Below are 16,788 nucleotides of genomic sequence, written 5' to 3'. Positions count from 1 at the left end.
TTACCAAGCTCTAGTAATAATCACTTGAGCATCAAACTGACTCACGGCTTCCGCTGTTCAGTTCCTAATGATGGGATGCAGGAGGTAGCAATAGAGCAAAGTTGGTTTGTTGCTTCTTCGAAGAACAGCACATTTAGGGAGGTGGAGGGAACTGTTTTGGAATGCTTTGTTCAGCTGTGCGTCTCTCTGGCTATCGTACAAGGCACTTAGCATTACACAGAAGATAACTGCAGACTATTTTACAAGAATGTAGCCTCTGAGGCTGCCTTCATCTTAGCAGATGGCCCTTTTTAAAAATAAATAAATAAATTGAATCCAGTGTGTGTTTCTAATAACCTTTGTGCTGTTAATTTTTAATGCCTCCTCTCTATAGTGAAAAACAGTTTAGTTCTAAAGCAATTTGTACACTAAGGACTTTTGTGAATTATTCATTGGGTTCCAGAATATTTGCTATATTCTGAGTGGCCAAGTTGGGTAATTAAATTTTTTTCCCTTTAGTTAATTGGGCTCTGGGTAGGCAGGATGCTAATTCAGCCACTTCCCAGGAAGCAAATTTATTTCTAACTGGGGATGCAGCTGCCCAAAACTTCTGACTTTGCAGTGAGAAATGGGGAGTGGGGGGTTATCTTTTTGCCAAAGAGGCAATTGGAAGTTTAAAGGTCAGCTCTCAGCTGGTTGGTGTAAATCTGTGTAGCTCCACTGGTGGTAACAGTTATGTCAATTTTATATCTGCTGATCATTTGACCTAAAGGTTGAAATTCCCCCCTATGCAGAGCGTCAGCAGGAGGCCTAGACATCATAAAAGTCCAATTTAAGTGGTGCCTAGACCTTGTGCTGACCTGCGCTGGGTGGATTCCACCTTAGACATGTAGGTGGAGCTTTTCAAAGGCACGGCTGGGAGCTGTCAGCCAGAAGGGATCCCTGTGAACATCTGGTCTGACTTCCTGTGCTACCGAGGCCAAAGAACCTCCCCCTTTGACTTCCTGGGGCAGTCGAGTGCCTAACTGCACGTTATGCCTTTCAGAATTTTGACGAATTTCAGTCTTGTGTCTAACTCAGGCTGTCTTTTATTTCTCTCTCCAGTGGAAAGATGTATGAGCTCCATGCAAGCTGGTACCCAGATGATCAAACTCCGGGGCAGTTCCAAAGGGCTAGTCCGGTTCTATTACCTCGATGAGCACAAGTCGTGTATTCGCTGGAGACCGTCGCGAAAGAATGAGAAAGCCAAAAGTAAGTGCCGGCCACCGGGCCTTTCTGCTGAGAATGAGAGGTTTGCGTTGGTCCTGAACAGCCGACATGAGGGGTTCGGTAACATGGAAGATGACCAAGGCAAATGCTGTGGCTGGATTGGCAGGACTGTGCATGACTTGTATGAATGTTAATAACACTTCTGCTAGTTGAGGGCTAAAATAACCCGACAGACTGGGAGATGAGCTCCAAGCAAGTCCTGTGTGAATAACCCCAGATTTAGGAGTGTCTGCAGTTGGAGGTTGGGGTCTTCACTAAAAACGTCTGTGGGAGAAGGAAGGGCTATTCCCCTCCACATCCATGTCCCATGCAGCACAGCTAGCTAGCTGTATTTATGGTTGAGGCAACGTTCCTCTGAAGCACCTGCTAGTGGTCATTGCTGGAGGCAGGATCCGAGGTCACATGGACCAGTTGTCTGATGGGTTGAGGCAGCTCTTGTAGGGTTTATCATGCACCAGAAAGGTAAGGATTATTGGTTGCAAATAAAGATCCCCAATCCTGCAACAAAACCCCATTAGAGTCCATCAGGATCCATTCAGACACAGGGATCTGCCCTCGCAGATCCCGCTGCGTGTTCTGGCTCGAAGGGCTGATACGTCTCTGCATTCAGCTACAGGTTGTGTTGTATTACAGTCCTGCTGAAAGCCCCCTCACTGAAATCTGGGCTCCGTTGTGTGAGATGCTGGAGAAAAAGATAGTGAGAGGCTCCGTGCCACAGGGGGCTTGCAATTGAAATCGACAAGACAAAGGTTGGGAAGGGAAGCACAGGGGACTTGCCCAAGGTCTCCCAGCTGGTCAGTGCAGAGTCAGTAACCGAGCCCAGTTCTCCTGAGTCCTGGGCCAGTGCCCTACCCACTGGACTACGCTGCATCTCATTTTTGGCCCCACCCCATCACCCAGTAGTCTAAAGATAAGTTCCTGTCAGGACTTTCGTTCTTTAATGGGGGCCGCTTTGTAATATTTTCCCCAAATATGTGTGTGTGTGTGGTTTTTTTTTCAGTGTCTCTTTTCACCAGATGGTGGCTGATCCACTCCAATGAAAGCATAAATGATTGAAAAGCAATGATTGCTTCACAGACACGAGTTGTAACCTGCAAGAAAACAGGGACTTCAATTATTTGTTTAACAAGAGCTGCCTAACGAGATGTGTGAAACTGTGCTGGCAAGGAAACGCTGCAGAGAGGTGTCTGACAACCACCATGTCGAGGGGAGGAGCAGGGGGGTGGAGAGCTTGGGGACCAAATTAACCTTATTGTTTCCCCTTTCATAACTACAGATATGAATGTAAATGTTAGCACAATCTACATCTCTGCGTGTGACCTGTTTGTTGTCATGTAAAGATGCACAGGGAGGACACCTAGTCTGAGAGAGGTGCTGGCATAGTGGTTAGGGACATAGCGGATTAGGACGTAGAAGATCTAGGTTCAATTCCTGGCTCTGTAATAAACTTGCTTTGTGACCTCTGACAAGTCATTTGATCTCTCTGTGTTTCAGGTTTCCTATCTGTGAAATGGGAAAAATAATACTTCCTTTGTCCGTTTTAGCATAGATTTTTCAAAAGTGCCCAACATCCCTGGGTGAGAACAATGGGAGGTTGATGAGCATTTGAAAATGCGGCCCCTTTCCAGTTTTGACTAGCGTACCGAGCCACCTAGACAACGTCCAACGTGTTAAATTTTTGCCCCATTTTGTAAAATGACTGCACGTAAATAGACTGCTCTGGAATATTAAAGGCTGTGATTGGCCTTTATGTTGTCCTTGACGTGAGTTGCACTGTCAGCAAGCACAGAGAGCTCATAAACCGGATGTTAAGTCTTTTTGCATTTCCTGTTTTGACATTTTGTTTTGTCTAATGCTATTTGAGCTCTGTGTATGTCTGTGACTGTTCCATACCCCCTTGCTAAATAACAGTAAGCCCAGAGGGCAGTGATATAACAAAACACAAATTCAGTGTTTTCTGCTTAGTTTAATTTCAAATGAAGAAATTCTGCCTGGGACTGGAGTCTGTGTTGGATTTTAAATGTTCTCCTTATGTCAGCTTGAGCTAAACTGCTTTCCCCCTAGAAACAGTTAATGGTGCAGTTTGGATTTTTGCCCTGCTACAACACTTTTCCTTTTTTAAATCTTTTAAACTTCTGGCACGTGTAGATCTGTGTAATGTATACTCTCTAGCTGCACAGTACACATACCATAGCAAACAGATGTCTGCTTCTAGGGAGAGCCACGCTTCTTGTAATCTCAGGAGGACACTGTAATCTGCAAAATTACATTCTGTACTGGGGTTTATTTTATTGTTAAAATTTCTCTTCTTGACACTCCGGATCTAGGATCTTTAGAAGGGAAACAAATTGTTCAAATAATTATCGGATGTGCTGGCTCTGAGTGCATGTGGATGCTAGACACTGTTTCATTAAATGTAAGGGCATTCTATAGCATTTTAAGATTTGTATATTCAAGGGGAAGAGGATGCGGGTTGACAAACGTTACCAATATCTTGGTAATTTACTCCCAAACCTAGATGTAGGAAGGAACCTGGTAGCTAGAGATGTTAACCATCAGTTGGCTCAAGTCCTGCAAAGGCAAGTATTCATTCCTGAGTAAATGACACTAGGCTATAGGAAAGGCAGTGTGGTTCAGTGGATAGTCTGAGAGTCAGGGTACCTGGGTTCTGATCCTGGCTCTGCAACTGAGCTATTGTGTGACCTGGGCAAATTACTTCACCTCTCTGTTCCTCTGTTTTGTCTCCCTTTCCTATCTTGTCTATTAAATCATAAGCTCCTCAGTGCAGAGACCATCTCGCTGTGTATGTACAGTGCCTAGCACAATGGATCTCAGTTGAGGGCTCTAAGCACTATCCTTATTATAGATGTTCTACTGATACTGTGTTTAATCTTAGCCAAGAAGATTTACAGGATGCTTCACAACAGACTAGGATGTGCCTCTTCTATTGCTGCCTGTGTCCCTTGTTGGCTGAGCTTGCAAAGGCCTTAAACCCAACTCAGCGGCATTTCTCTATTTATAATATTAGAGAGACAAGGCGGGTGAGGTAATATCTTTTATTGGACCAACTTCTGTTGGTGAACAAGACAGGCTTTCGAGCCCCACGGAGCTCTTCTTCGGGTCTGGGAAAGGTCCTCCCAGCGTCACGGCAAAATGCCAGGGGGAACAGATTGTTCAGTGTTTGCATTTTCCTGTGACGCTGAGAGGACCTTTCCCAGGCCTGAAGAAGAGCTCTGGGCTTGTCTACACTCACAGCGCTGCAGCTGAACCGCTGTAGCACTTAGTGAAGACACTACGATGCGGATGGGATTGCTTCTCCCTTCGGCGTAGGCCCTGCCTCTTAGGGAGGTGAAGCCCTCCTGCCGACCTAGTGATCCATTCCAAACCTCACGGCATATTCTAGGTATCAGTGGCTAGAACCCTACTGATCTGGAGAAAGGGGGACAGTAGGACACCTCTGCCAGCTCTTGCCACAGCCACAGCCTCAAGCATCTCTGCAATTGTTTTTGTAGATCAAACAACTGGTTGATGGGGTCTTGTTATGTTGGGGGTCATTAATGGGAACCCATCTCCTCTCTGCTCATCCTTCCCTAGAGGTCAACATGCTGACACCCTAAATGACTTAGGTCAGAATGCAGTGTAACTGCCGCTATATTTCCCTTCAGTGGCCCAGTAAAGGCACCCACGCATAGGCTTCCAGCTCTCCTGGCCATCACTTCTCTCGTGGGTGGAGACACACATCTCTCCCTTCTGACTGGGGTATCTCCAGGCTGAGCTGTTCCCGGCCTGCACTGTGGTGTTCCCAACAGAGACAGGCTACCCAAGCAGGCCTGCCTGCTTTTTCTCCAAAGACGATCAGCAGTATGACATGCCCACAGCTATAGATACCACACAGCTCTTTTTATGCAAGCCTGTTTTATTCTTAGTGTAAAAGCACTACAGAGAAGACACATTAAAATAATAAAAGAAGCTACAGGCATGCTAGAGATCACCCCACCCCTAATACGGGGTCTGGCAGGAGCAGTCTTTCAGCACTCCATCCACAGGTTTTCCTTTGTGGTCACAAGTTCATCACAGCTTCAGCTCCGAACGAGCACACAGTTTTATGAGGCCTCAGTAGGCCCACTCCTTCCAACCATTCCCTGAGAACTGTGGCGCTCTGTGAAGCAGGGGTCCTGTCCATTTGCTGCATGAGGAAGAAAGGCCTGAGCCTATTTAAAACCAGGCTGTTTATCCAAAAATCCTTTTTGGCTGTTGGTGCCTGGAGAATCCAGTTTGAGCTAGTCAATGCAGACCTCACCAGGGGGTGGCTTCAAAGGGGCTGATAAGCAGAGGGATTACATTAGCATCCCCTTTCCCTAGAGGAGTTGCATACAATTCCACAATAACACATACACAATTGCATTTCTAACACAGTGGACCCCCAAAGGTTCAATAAGGCTTAACTTCATTCAATAATGGGGTGCCAAGAAGCAGCTCCTGTTGCTGTCTGGACCCTCTAGAAGGCACTGAATGAGCACAGTGGGTGCTTGCCTTGTTTCTCCTCTTTTTCAAAGAACTGAAAAGTTTGGCCACATGAGCCCATGTTGGGTCCAAGTCTCAGAAACTCCATTCTTGCACTTGGGTGGGGATTGTGGGAGAAGAGGAGAGGTGGCCTTGAGTCACACATGCACTTCCTGTGTCCTGGGGCCATGTAGGGGCCTGTCTGCCCACTAGTGTAGACTAGAGCAGACTCCGGGGTGCTCTAACTTACACTCTACTTCCCAAGGCCTCTCTCTGGTGTGAGCCCCAGTCTGCGCTAAGCTTGGGTGCTGAGCATCCTCTGCAGAGCAAGAGGTTTAGCAGAGGACAGATCTAATTTCAACAAATTGGCTGTTTCCAGAGCTGCGTTTCCTCTTCCATTGCCCTCTTCTTCCAACATTGCGTTTCTGGGCCGAGTTCAGCAACTGATGCTGCTTCGTAAGTGACTCAGCAGTAAGAGAGGGGGGCGTGGAGGGAATAATGTCAAGGATAAAACAGCTGAACAAAAATTGCTCTTGGGTAGAAGGTGTTGGGACCTTCACTTGCCTATCACTAACAGCAAGGAGGACAGGAAGAAGAAAGAGCCAGTTCTCCTGAGGATGAGGCCTGTTGTTCTACTGTGTTACCTTGCACAGCTACCTCAAAAAGTAGACTTTACAGCCTGGGGCCAAATCCTTCCCTGTTGCCATGGTGTAAATCTGGAGTTACTATGGAGATATGTTAGTGTAATCAAGTGCTCCTAAATTAGACTGTGAGCTCCTGTCTTAGGTGCTGAACAGGTACAATGGGGTTCAGGCCTGGGGCTCTGAGGCTCTAGGTTAATATTACCCCCGATAAATAAGAATAGTTGGAGCCCCACTCCTTATCGATGTAGTAGATTATGTTAGACTGACCCCAGCTAGGCCAGGGATGGGCATTGCCTGGAAAGCAAACTTATTTGCAAGGTCTCAAATTCAGGAAAACAGATGCCTCCTTCCTGCAGAAAGGTGCAGCTCACCCAGACCCCCAAAGAACAGAATGTGGTATTAGTGGGGGGCCTCACCTAAACACACTGAAAATGACACGTGCTGTTGGAGATGCAGGCAGGAGGGAGTCTGTGCTTGCATTTCTCAGTGTGGGGAAACTAGTTTTAAGAGCAACCATTCCAGGGGGAATTCTGAGGCTATGCCTCATAAGAAATACCAGCTTTTAAGGTGAAGATTGTTTCTCTGAATTCTGCAAAGAGTTTTACCCTCCTCTCCAGTGTTAGAGGCCTAGGATATTACTGCCTGTTGCACAAAATCCATTGGTATTGGAGGTAATTTTATTGGGTGATGCGGGGCTAGTTAATCCACGATGCACTGCACTTCGAGAGAGGAGATGGAGCCCAAGCCAACACCCCAAGATCTGACCTTTGGGGAAGCCCGCCTCAAAACTTTGCAGCTTGGGTCTATCTCTGTGAAGGACAGGAATGAAGAAATCCCATGTGCTGTGGAAACAGCAAAAAGGAAACCAAGTAGCAAGACTGGCTAAATTTGGGTGGATCTGCATAAATAGCATCCAGCTGCATTTCATGATAAACGATAAAATAATACTGTGTGTGTTTAGAAAGCCTGTCTATTTCCATATGCCTGTGTACATGCTGGTGAGGACATGGGGGGCTGGCTGGCTGCATGTGCTTCTGACTCTTTCATAGACAATGTGTAGGCTCTCTTTACAATGGCAAAGCTCTCATTTGTTAAGTCCTCGGCCAAGTGGTAATGCTCAGCAATGAGGATAAAGGGGGTGCTTTGTTTTTCCAGGACAAAGAAAAGGACCCTTTTCCCTCCAAGAGTCTGATTGTAACTAACTAACACGAATAATCTTCCACTGACCGTCTCTAACGAGCCGCCTGCCTCTCTTGTTCTTCTAGTCTCCATTGACTCCATGCAGGAGGTGTGTGAGGGGAAGCAGTCGGAGATCTTCCAGCGCTACGCCGATGGCAGCTTCGACCCCAACTGCTGCTTCAGCATCTACTATGGAGACCACATGGAGTCTCTCGACCTGGTGTCCTCCAGCGGGGAGGAGGCGCGCACCTGGATCACGGGGCTCAAGTACCTGATGGCAGGGATCAGCGATGAAGACAGCCTGTCAAAACGGCAGAGGACCAGAGACCAATATCCTTCTGTGCTGTGGGGGAGGGTGTCTCGCAGGGTGGGGCGGTATCACTCCTAAAGGAATTTGTGGAGCTGTCCTTAGTGCTTATTTCACTGGCAGCAAGTGCGAGGCATAGGGTTGCACAACCGGTCCTGTCACATGCTCCTATTCCCAAAGGGCCCTACACATCTGAGTATGGGGTGCAGCGTTCCAGGCTCTGTTTCATCCCAGAGGAGATTCCCCCTTCTGCGCGCTCCCATTTGGACCCCCTCCTCCAATCTAGCCCACACACCCGCTCTCCTGTTTCCTGTCTTTCACCCACGCACATCCTGAAAAAGCCGGGGGGCTATTTTCAAAGGCACAAATTAGGTGCACGACTCCCATTGACGTTCAGTGGGCGATGGGCTCCTAACTGCCCTTTGTGTCTTTGACAATACCCTTAGCGGATAGTTTTCAGCCTTCTGAGCTGAGAATAAGGGGCAAATGAGTGAGAGAGGCTGGAGGGTGGAGAAAGTGGGTGCTGTGTCTTATCACCGGTTGTCATCCTGCAGGGAAGTCTCAACAGCTGACACTTTGCATGTCAAAAGTCCTTCAAGAGGATTAGAGGCCTGTGCTAGGCATATGGTGGAGGGAGAATGGAATTTAAAAAAATAAAGGGCCACATTCTGCCTTCAATTAGACCCTATGCAGCCTTAGCCATCTCTGCAGGTTGCAGAATTCAACCCTAAGTTTATATTTGTTCAGAGCTTAAAGACATTTCTCATTGTGTATTTGTGGGTAAATAGCCGGTGCTGCTGCTGAGAAGATTCACGTGAGCAGGATTTTAATAGGCATCATTTAAAGCTCACGCGCAGGCAGACCAAAATCCTCTCCCCACACCTTGACATCAGGGACAGGAGGAAATTGTATGCATGGACAAAACTGCATCAAACCCCAAATTAGGCAGTGAGATCCTGGCTCGGGGCTGCTGCTGAGATGCTAAAGGCACCATCGATATCTGCTTATTGCAATATCTGGATCACTCCCCTATGCTAGGCTATTGCAGGGTGTCTACTGTGATCCCCACTGGAAGACCGAATTTGCTGCCAGTGACCACACAGTGAGATCTCTCCGAGATGCCATCATTTTCTTTCCCTGTACTTAGAATAGGAAACAGATGGTAGACTTGCCAAATATTGTCTCTTTGGTGATGGCCACGGTACGGTATCTCTGACGTTAACTCTGGCAGGTAGGAAGCCTTTGCTGCTTATGAGATCCTGTTCTGTGAAGGAAAGCCTGTCCCCTACTATTGCATGTAGCCAGCTATTCTTTCCTTTTACGGGGGAATGTTCTTGTGCTGGTGAGAAGAAAAGGGCATTGCGGTCCCTTTAGCGAACAGCTGCAAGGCAACGTTAGGTTGAGCAGTCTGAGATCCTAGCCTGGGAAAGAGGCACCATAACAAGGTGTGTGACAAAGTCTTCAGGAAGGCTGCAAAGAACTTCAGCTCTTTTGGGGCCCAATAACCTGTTTAACGAGTGCCAGTGAGGAAAGGTGCTGGGAACCTGTTGAAAGCTTGTATACAGCACCTGAGGTGCATTTGGATTAGGGGGGTTTTATATCCGGCTTAGGCTGTCAGAATTCCCAGTGACAAATCTAGTTCATGGGCAACAGAGCTGCTTTATTGTTTTTCTAGTTAAACTATCTTAGGTTAGATATTAAGAAAATCTTTAACCGCACTCTGGAAAAGGCTTCCAAGGGAAGTTGTGGAATCCTTGTCAATGGAGGTTGTTAAGAACAGGTTAGACAAACACCTGTTGGGACGGTCCAGGTTTACTTAGTCCTGCCTCAGCACACGGGGTCAGACTTGATGACCTCTTGAGGTCCCTTTCAGCTCTGTTTCTTTGATTTTTTTTTTTTATGTGTGGTTTATAGCCTCAGTAGAAAGTCCACTAATCTGTAGTGCTACAGCTGTGCCGCTGTAGCACTTGCAGAGTTGACACTTTCTATGGTGACGGAGGGGGTCTTTCCACCACTCTAGTAAATGTACCATCTTGAGAGGTGGTAGCTAAGTCAACAGAAGAAGATTTTAGTGGTCAATGGAAGTATCTTCTTCCATTGACCTAGCGGTGTCTATACTGGGCGCATAGAGCAGCTTAACAACATCTCTCAGGGGTGTGAATTAGGTCCACGTACATTTTAGGTATAGACCAGGCCCAAATAATATTCAGTAAGGTCCCTTGATGCTCCATTGCATTTCTTAACTCCAATTAAATGTGGTTGAAGCAAACCTTTGATGAGGCTGATAAGAATGGTGATGGCAGTTTGAGTATTAACGAGGTGCTCCAGCTGATGCACAAACTGAATGTGAACCTCCCACGACAGAAAGTCAAGCAAATGTTTAAGGTAAGAAGTGAGAATGATCATTTCTAAGGGGGAAAGGGCTGAGCTGCAGAGATCTAACGTGCAACACGACCGGAGAGAGAGTAAACGCTTCGCTAGCAAATTCCTTTTCATTCCCTCACTGGATGCTGCATTGTGCATTTCAGCAAGTCGGAGAGAACTCTGGAAACAAAGGGATCATGAGTAAATTCTTAACTGCAAAGGGAAAAGATACTTGCACCAAGTTGCTTCTGGAGTTTTACAGTGTAAGGACAAGCAAAGCGCATCTGCCTCTGTCAGCTTCCATGCCCTACCCTCCTATGATTGGGGCCAGATTCTGATACCCTTACTTGCATTGAACCATGCCTTCGTCATTGGAGATTTTTAAAAGCAGGTTAGACGAACACCTGGCAGGGATGGTCTAGATAATACTTAGCCCTGCCATGACTGCAGGGGACTGGATTAGATGACCTGTTGAAGTCCCTTCCAGTCTTATGATTCCTCTAACTCCAGAAGTAAGGAACTCGTTGGGACCACTCATGGAGTAGGGTGATACTCTGTGAGAGAAAGGGTATCAAAATTTGACCAGTATTGTTATAAACCTGGTCTTCTATGGCCATTGATTATCCTTGATCATTTCCAGCTGTGGAGTGAAATGGGCATCCTTCCATGTGCAATGGACTGCTCCTTTGGTGATGGTGACTAGGTGGACTGTGCTCGCAAACCACATGCTTTATCCAAAAGCCAGCTGCTCCCTCTTGCTCTATTGCTCTACAAATAACTGGGGTGCTGTTCCCAAGTTTGAAAGGAAGAAATGACTCCGAAGGAGTACTATGGGAGGGAAATGTAGATACAAACTTAAAGATCCTATGGATTGTCTGAGAAACACCTGGATTTAGGTCCAATGACTTTGAAAGCTACCCACTCTAAGGGGCTCAGTTTCCATTGACCTGATCTGTAGCTAAATCCTCATTTCACTAAACTAATTGTCCTAATTTGTAATGGTCTAGCAAAGTGCTGTCCCTAAATAGGGTGAAGTGACTCATGCATGATGTCAGGTGCAAACAGGGAAGTCATTGCATTGCTGTGGACAGCTGCTTGGGATGATCACTGTGTGCAACAGTGGGGCTGTGGCTTTACCTTCCTTCTCTGTCACTCCCTCTCCTCCCTCTTCACTGTCCCTCTTCTTCTTTAAGTTTGGCCTAGAATTAGGTCACATGAGTTGCTGAGATGTTATCTCCCTCTTGACTCCAGGGATCTCTCTTGGCATTTCCTCCTTCTTCAAAGTGCTCTGACTGTTCTTTCAAATGATGTCTTAATCCTCCTGCCAAATCTCTGTTGAGTAATTATGACTGCCACGCTCCCTTTTGCACAGCACTCTGTGAATTGCACTGCTTCTAGTGGGTAAATTATGGGACGCCCGGTAATGTGCCCAACCTTTCTCCTCCTACATGCTGGGTGCTTAGCCCAGAATATGTTGCTCATAGTCAGTGGAGAAGGAAAAGATCTGTGGCTGGGCTTGGAGTTGATCTTTGTTTAAATGTCCACTTGAGTTGGGCTAAAATGCTCTTGTAGATGTTCCGGCTATGGGGAGCCATGAGTGAGGTGAAAGGAATTGATTGTCTGTGGGGAGAGGGAGAGTGTGCATAAGAGAGATTGGGAATGTGATTGGCTTAATACAGGGGATAACTGGCTGTCCAAATTCCTGCTATTTTTATCCTGTTGAAAATATGCCCTTAAACTGCCAGGCAGTAAACCCAGAAGCCCACCAATGGGACCCTCTTTTTGTATGTGTAAGATTGGGAGAGAAGGGGTTAGTCTCCTTAGGAGCTGAATTGTGGTCCTCGTGGTGAATTCTGTGTACGTGGGCAGCTACTTGGTGTGGTGGTGAACCTATTGAGCTAGTTTTTAATTAAAATTCAGTCTAGACATGAGCCGTCACCCCAGGGATTATAGTGAATGTAGAACGAAGAGACTTTTTTTTTTTTTTTTTAAAGAGGTGGCATTAGTGTTTTTTCAGGAGCCCTGAATCTGAGATTTACTCTCTAGTTCTGTTAGGCTGTGCCTGTTCTGACCATCATCATGGGACTTGTGCACTAACCTGTCTTGGAGAATATGGACCAAAGCCATTTTGGTGGCTGTAGCTTGATTATAATTATGTCCTTTAAAAAGCCCCAAAGCATGTTAAGACATTCACAGAAAACATAGCTTACATCCTAAATAAAGTCCTCGCATAACAGATGGCTGCTGGAAGAACAAAAGCAGTCAGGAAACTTGACTACAGTAAGATCTTTGTTCATTGGAATGAGATGTTGCTGACCTCTGGGTCTCGCATGTTTTGTGTAAAATCTACTCTGCTGGTAAGATGCAGAGGATTCCTCCAAAACTTCCCTGATCAAGGAAGGACATTTGTAAGGTGCATGTGTTTTAGCATCACATCCTGTCCTGGGGTCAGGTCCTCCGCTGGTGTAACTGTCCTAGTCCCATTGACATCAGCTGAGGATCTGTCCTCTGAAGCCTTCGTAGTGGAGAACTTAACAAGTCATGTCTCCCATTTATACAGCAGCATTGTAAAAATTGGTTTCTTAAAGTCTGGTTTGGTGATCGACTTCTCTGCAGAGAAGTGTAAAGTCTGGTTCTTTTATATCCAAAGACATTCACTGGCCAAAAAAAAAAAAAAAATTAAGCCACTCAATATCAGATAACTTTCTGCTAAATTGCTTTATCAGGGTTTCCTGTTGGGACAGCCAGACATCAAAGATAACATTGCTAGATATGCCAAAGCATGTAGCTGTATGACTGTTGCAGAGAAATCTTTCTTGACATACCTGTTGATCTGAAGTCCAGTCACTGACTTGGTCTCCTCCGATCACACCTGCTACTATCTCTGTTTTTGTTGGAGTGTTGTATCAAGTATGCAGATGCTCATATATGTCATGCTGACACAGCTACAACAACACTGCATACATGCCTGTTGCAATGCAGATAGCTAGTCCTTTGCAATTAGTTCTGCTGTTGTCCTTGACCCAGTTTATTGTCTAATTGAATAGGAGAGGATTAAAGATACATCTATGCCTCCACACCAATGATCAAAAAGCTGATTTGCATGGGACCCTGATGGGAATTAAGTCAGTGTGGTGTTTTTACAGTAGGCAAACAACTGCAGCCTTTGCTGTATGCCATGTGCCTCAGAAACATGCCAACAGTAGCAGAATTTTAAAGAGGCGGCCTTGCTGTTGATGATATGCTGGAAATTGGAGAGAAGGGACGTTTTAAAAAAATCTAAATGGTGGGATCAAAGGAGCAAGGCACTCAGTTCCCAATGACCCTCTGAGCTTTTGGGCACCTCAGTCTTTAATGTTGTTACCCTCACAACACCCCAGTGGGGTAGGACAGTGCTGTTATCCTCATTTTACAGATAGGGAAACTGAGGCAGAGAGCAGCTAAGTTACTTGTCCAAGATCACATGGGAAATCGGTGGCAGAGCAGGGGAATTGAACCCAGGTCTACCAAGTTCTAGATTAGTGCCCTAACCACTAGACCATCCTTCCTCTCTTACTATTTGTCTAGATAGTGTCTCCAGCTCCTGTACAGACTTGTACAGCTCTTCTACAGACTGCAACCAGTTTAAGACTCCGTGGCAAAAGATTTCTCTCCAAGTCCATCCCTTCATCTTCCTAGAGATTTTCTATCCAGCCTTCTGGACTCTCTGTGCTTGTGTTGGTCCAATAGGACTGCAATGAATCTGCCTTGACATAGTGGGCCTCCCCTTTTGCTCTGTAGCTAGACAAACAAGGAATCTTGGAGTCATTGCCAGTGTTAAACTGCCTTTGATCTGTATATGTAATCAGTTGGGTAAAAACCATTCCAAACTGCAGTCGGGAAATGCAGTTAAGGCACAGTACGGTTTGAACTGTTACCAGATTCCTTTGAAATCCTAGTGTGGTGGTCACTGTGCCATGAGACCTTCCTTGACTGAGCTCTGATGCTTTGCGTCTCAGTGGGGAGGAGCCCAAAAATGATCTTCCAGTAACCATTCAGTGCCAATCTCTGTAGTCCAGCGTTCCCTGGCATGTTGTCTAGGGACTTCTGTAACTGGGGCTTCGGGGTTCTCTGACCAGCTCTACCGCTGACCCACTGCGTGACTGTAGACAAGCCTCTTACCTCCCTGTGGGTGAAATGCAACCCTGTGCAGAGGGCTAGACACTGCTTAAATCCTATTTGCAGGGCTTAAGTGGTGCATAGGTTCACTGTCTGGGCAGTGCATGGAGATCCTCGAATGAAAGGCACTAGGAAAATGGATTCACTACTAGTAACAATAACCACTAGTTGTAACATTGCCCTAGGGCGGGAGCAGAGTTAGATTTTTTCCCTTGCAATGCAGACCCTGTCTGAATAGATATCCTCAGGGAGAGCCCTTACTGCCCCTTCCTGAGCTGCCTGTATTGTTGTTACTGATAGTGGCTCCTTTGGCAGGGTAACTGCTGGTGTGACCCAGCAGCAATCAAGTCAATCAATCAATTTTACAAACATCCCAGCCAGCACAAAAACACCCCTCCCCAGCTGGGTTTCCCAGCCCTGTACCCATGTGCCATTCTGGATTCCTCTCCTTCTGCTCTTCCCTAGAGTGCTCATGCAACTGGGGAGGGAAAGGAAGGCAAAGTTAACCCCTTGCTTACTAGAAAGCAGCATTACCCTCACACCCACCACAAGCAGCCTTTGTGGATAGACTTTATGGCCTATGATTTTGGTTTTTCCCTTGAGTTTTATAGGAAAATGAGGAGGGGAGGCAGGGGCAAGGTGGCACTTTGGAAATGATCCGGCTTGATTGTGGGGAGAGAAGACGCCGCCTCTGAATTCCTTCCCCTGCCTCCTGACGGTGGTAGAAGATTTATTCTGGTGCCTCCGGGCAGAAAATATTTTTAGCCTGCAACTTTCTCTGCTGTGTTTTCTACATCCTGCTGACAGCTGATGCTGAAGCCTGCCCTGCTGTCTCTTGTGTCCAATGTAGATTCCTCTATGGATGTACAATGGTAGGATTTGCTCAACTGGAGCATGGAAAACAGAATGGCTCTGTGGCTTGCAGGAGCGCAGGGGCGGGGGGAGGGACGGAGAAGCTATTGCAGAGGCTGAGAATCCTCCAGCAACTGCAAAATACAGGTTACCCTAGCATATACGTGGGCATATATTGTACCTATAACTTCAGTGTCTCTGGTGTCCTGCAGGTATAGAAATTGCTGCACTGATAACAGCTCACAGCTAAAAGATGAAAAAAACAGGACAGGCGCTGCTTATAGTGATGTCTTTCAACCGTAAACCTCACACCCCCAGCAAGTCTGTCTGTGTTACTGAATAAAGTCTAGGATGAATAAAATAGGAGGGATTTTAAAACTCTGGGCTGAGACTTTTTTTTCAAAGGTGCCCAGGAGATTTGGGCACTCTGTTCCCCTGGTCAGCTTTGGCCATCACAGCCCTGACGTTTATAACCATCCGCGTTGTTTCAGATGAATAAAACACACGTGCAAATTGAAACTTAGTAGGTGTGTTCTGGGACTTGTGCACTAGTGCAAAGTCTGGGCTCACAGCACTGCAGGGGATACCTCTCAACTTTAGAAATAAGCTTGAACTGCATGGAAACACTGGGAACCTAGTTAGGTTGTGGCCAGCCCTGTACATTAACGTAAAGGTTTTCCCCATCCTCCCCACACAGTATTCCTGACACACTTGCATCCATATGCTCAGAGAATGCAAGGACTACGAGGGTCTGTAGCACCTCTGGGGGTGCTGGGCTTCTCAGGGGGTGTGGTAGGGCTTCTGACCCTAACCCATGCCACAGAAGGCCATTAAATGCTGGTCTGTGGAATCATGTCACCCTCTAGTGGCTGCCCTGCTACCACCAGCTAAGGGAGAGTTCCTTGACCTCTAAAAATCCCAGGCCAGCTGGAGGGAAGGAGTCCAGGCCCATCTCCAAGGAGTATGTGCTACTGTGTCTGGTAACTGTCTTAGCCCAGTGCCTGGCTTCACTCTGCTCCCCTTGAATGGATGTTATAGGCATCATGACCGCCCGCACTTCAGGAGGCATTGCTGCTTAATGGACTGACCACTGGACTGGGGCACAGGAGATCTGGGTTCTATTGCTGGCCCTATCACTGGCCTGCTGGGTGACCTTGGGCTACTCATGTCCCCTTATGCCTCAGTTTCCCCATCTGCAAAAGGGGGGTGATGATACTGGCCTCCCTTATACAGCACTCTGAGATGACCTGATGAAAAGTGCTAGATGAGAGCTAAGTGGTGGTGTTACTGCCTGATGCAGTGTCGTAGAAGGCGAAGAAGCAGCTTCTCCCTAGTGCAGCCTGCTGAGCCACATTCAGCACCTGAGTGCCTCTAACCACATGGGGCCTGCATTCCTCGTGAGCATCTTTACATTTAGCTTAAAGCAAGTGTGCTGAGTCCACTTGAGCACACGGGCGCGCACGCACGTCTAGTTACCCCAGCTTTAGCCCAATGGTCCCATACACTTCAGTGCATTTACTTCCATTTGGGGGC

At 46.8% G+C, this 16,788-nt stretch overlaps 1 protein-coding gene across 1 annotated transcript in view; it reads left to right on the top strand.

The window, feature by feature from the left end:
- PLCH2 (phospholipase C eta 2) overlaps positions 1-16,788 on the top strand; it is a 110,135-nt gene that overhangs the window by 7,806 nt on the left and 85,541 nt on the right. The window contains 3 exon segments of the mRNA XM_026660024.2: positions 1,084-1,230; positions 7,661-7,904; positions 10,137-10,266. Of these exon segments, the coding sequence (XP_026515809.1) occupies positions 1,084-1,230; positions 7,661-7,904; positions 10,137-10,266 (521 nt within the window).

The sequence above is a fragment of the Terrapene carolina genome, unplaced genomic scaffold (assembly GCF_002925995.2).
Source record: "Terrapene carolina triunguis isolate 2854851 unplaced genomic scaffold, T_m_triunguis-2.0 Scaffold714, whole genome shotgun sequence".
NCBI classification, from domain to species: Eukaryota; Metazoa; Chordata; order Testudines; family Emydidae; genus Terrapene; species Terrapene triunguis.
The sequence above is the reverse complement of the archived record's forward strand: the minus strand, read 5'-3'. Positions and strand labels throughout refer to the sequence as shown.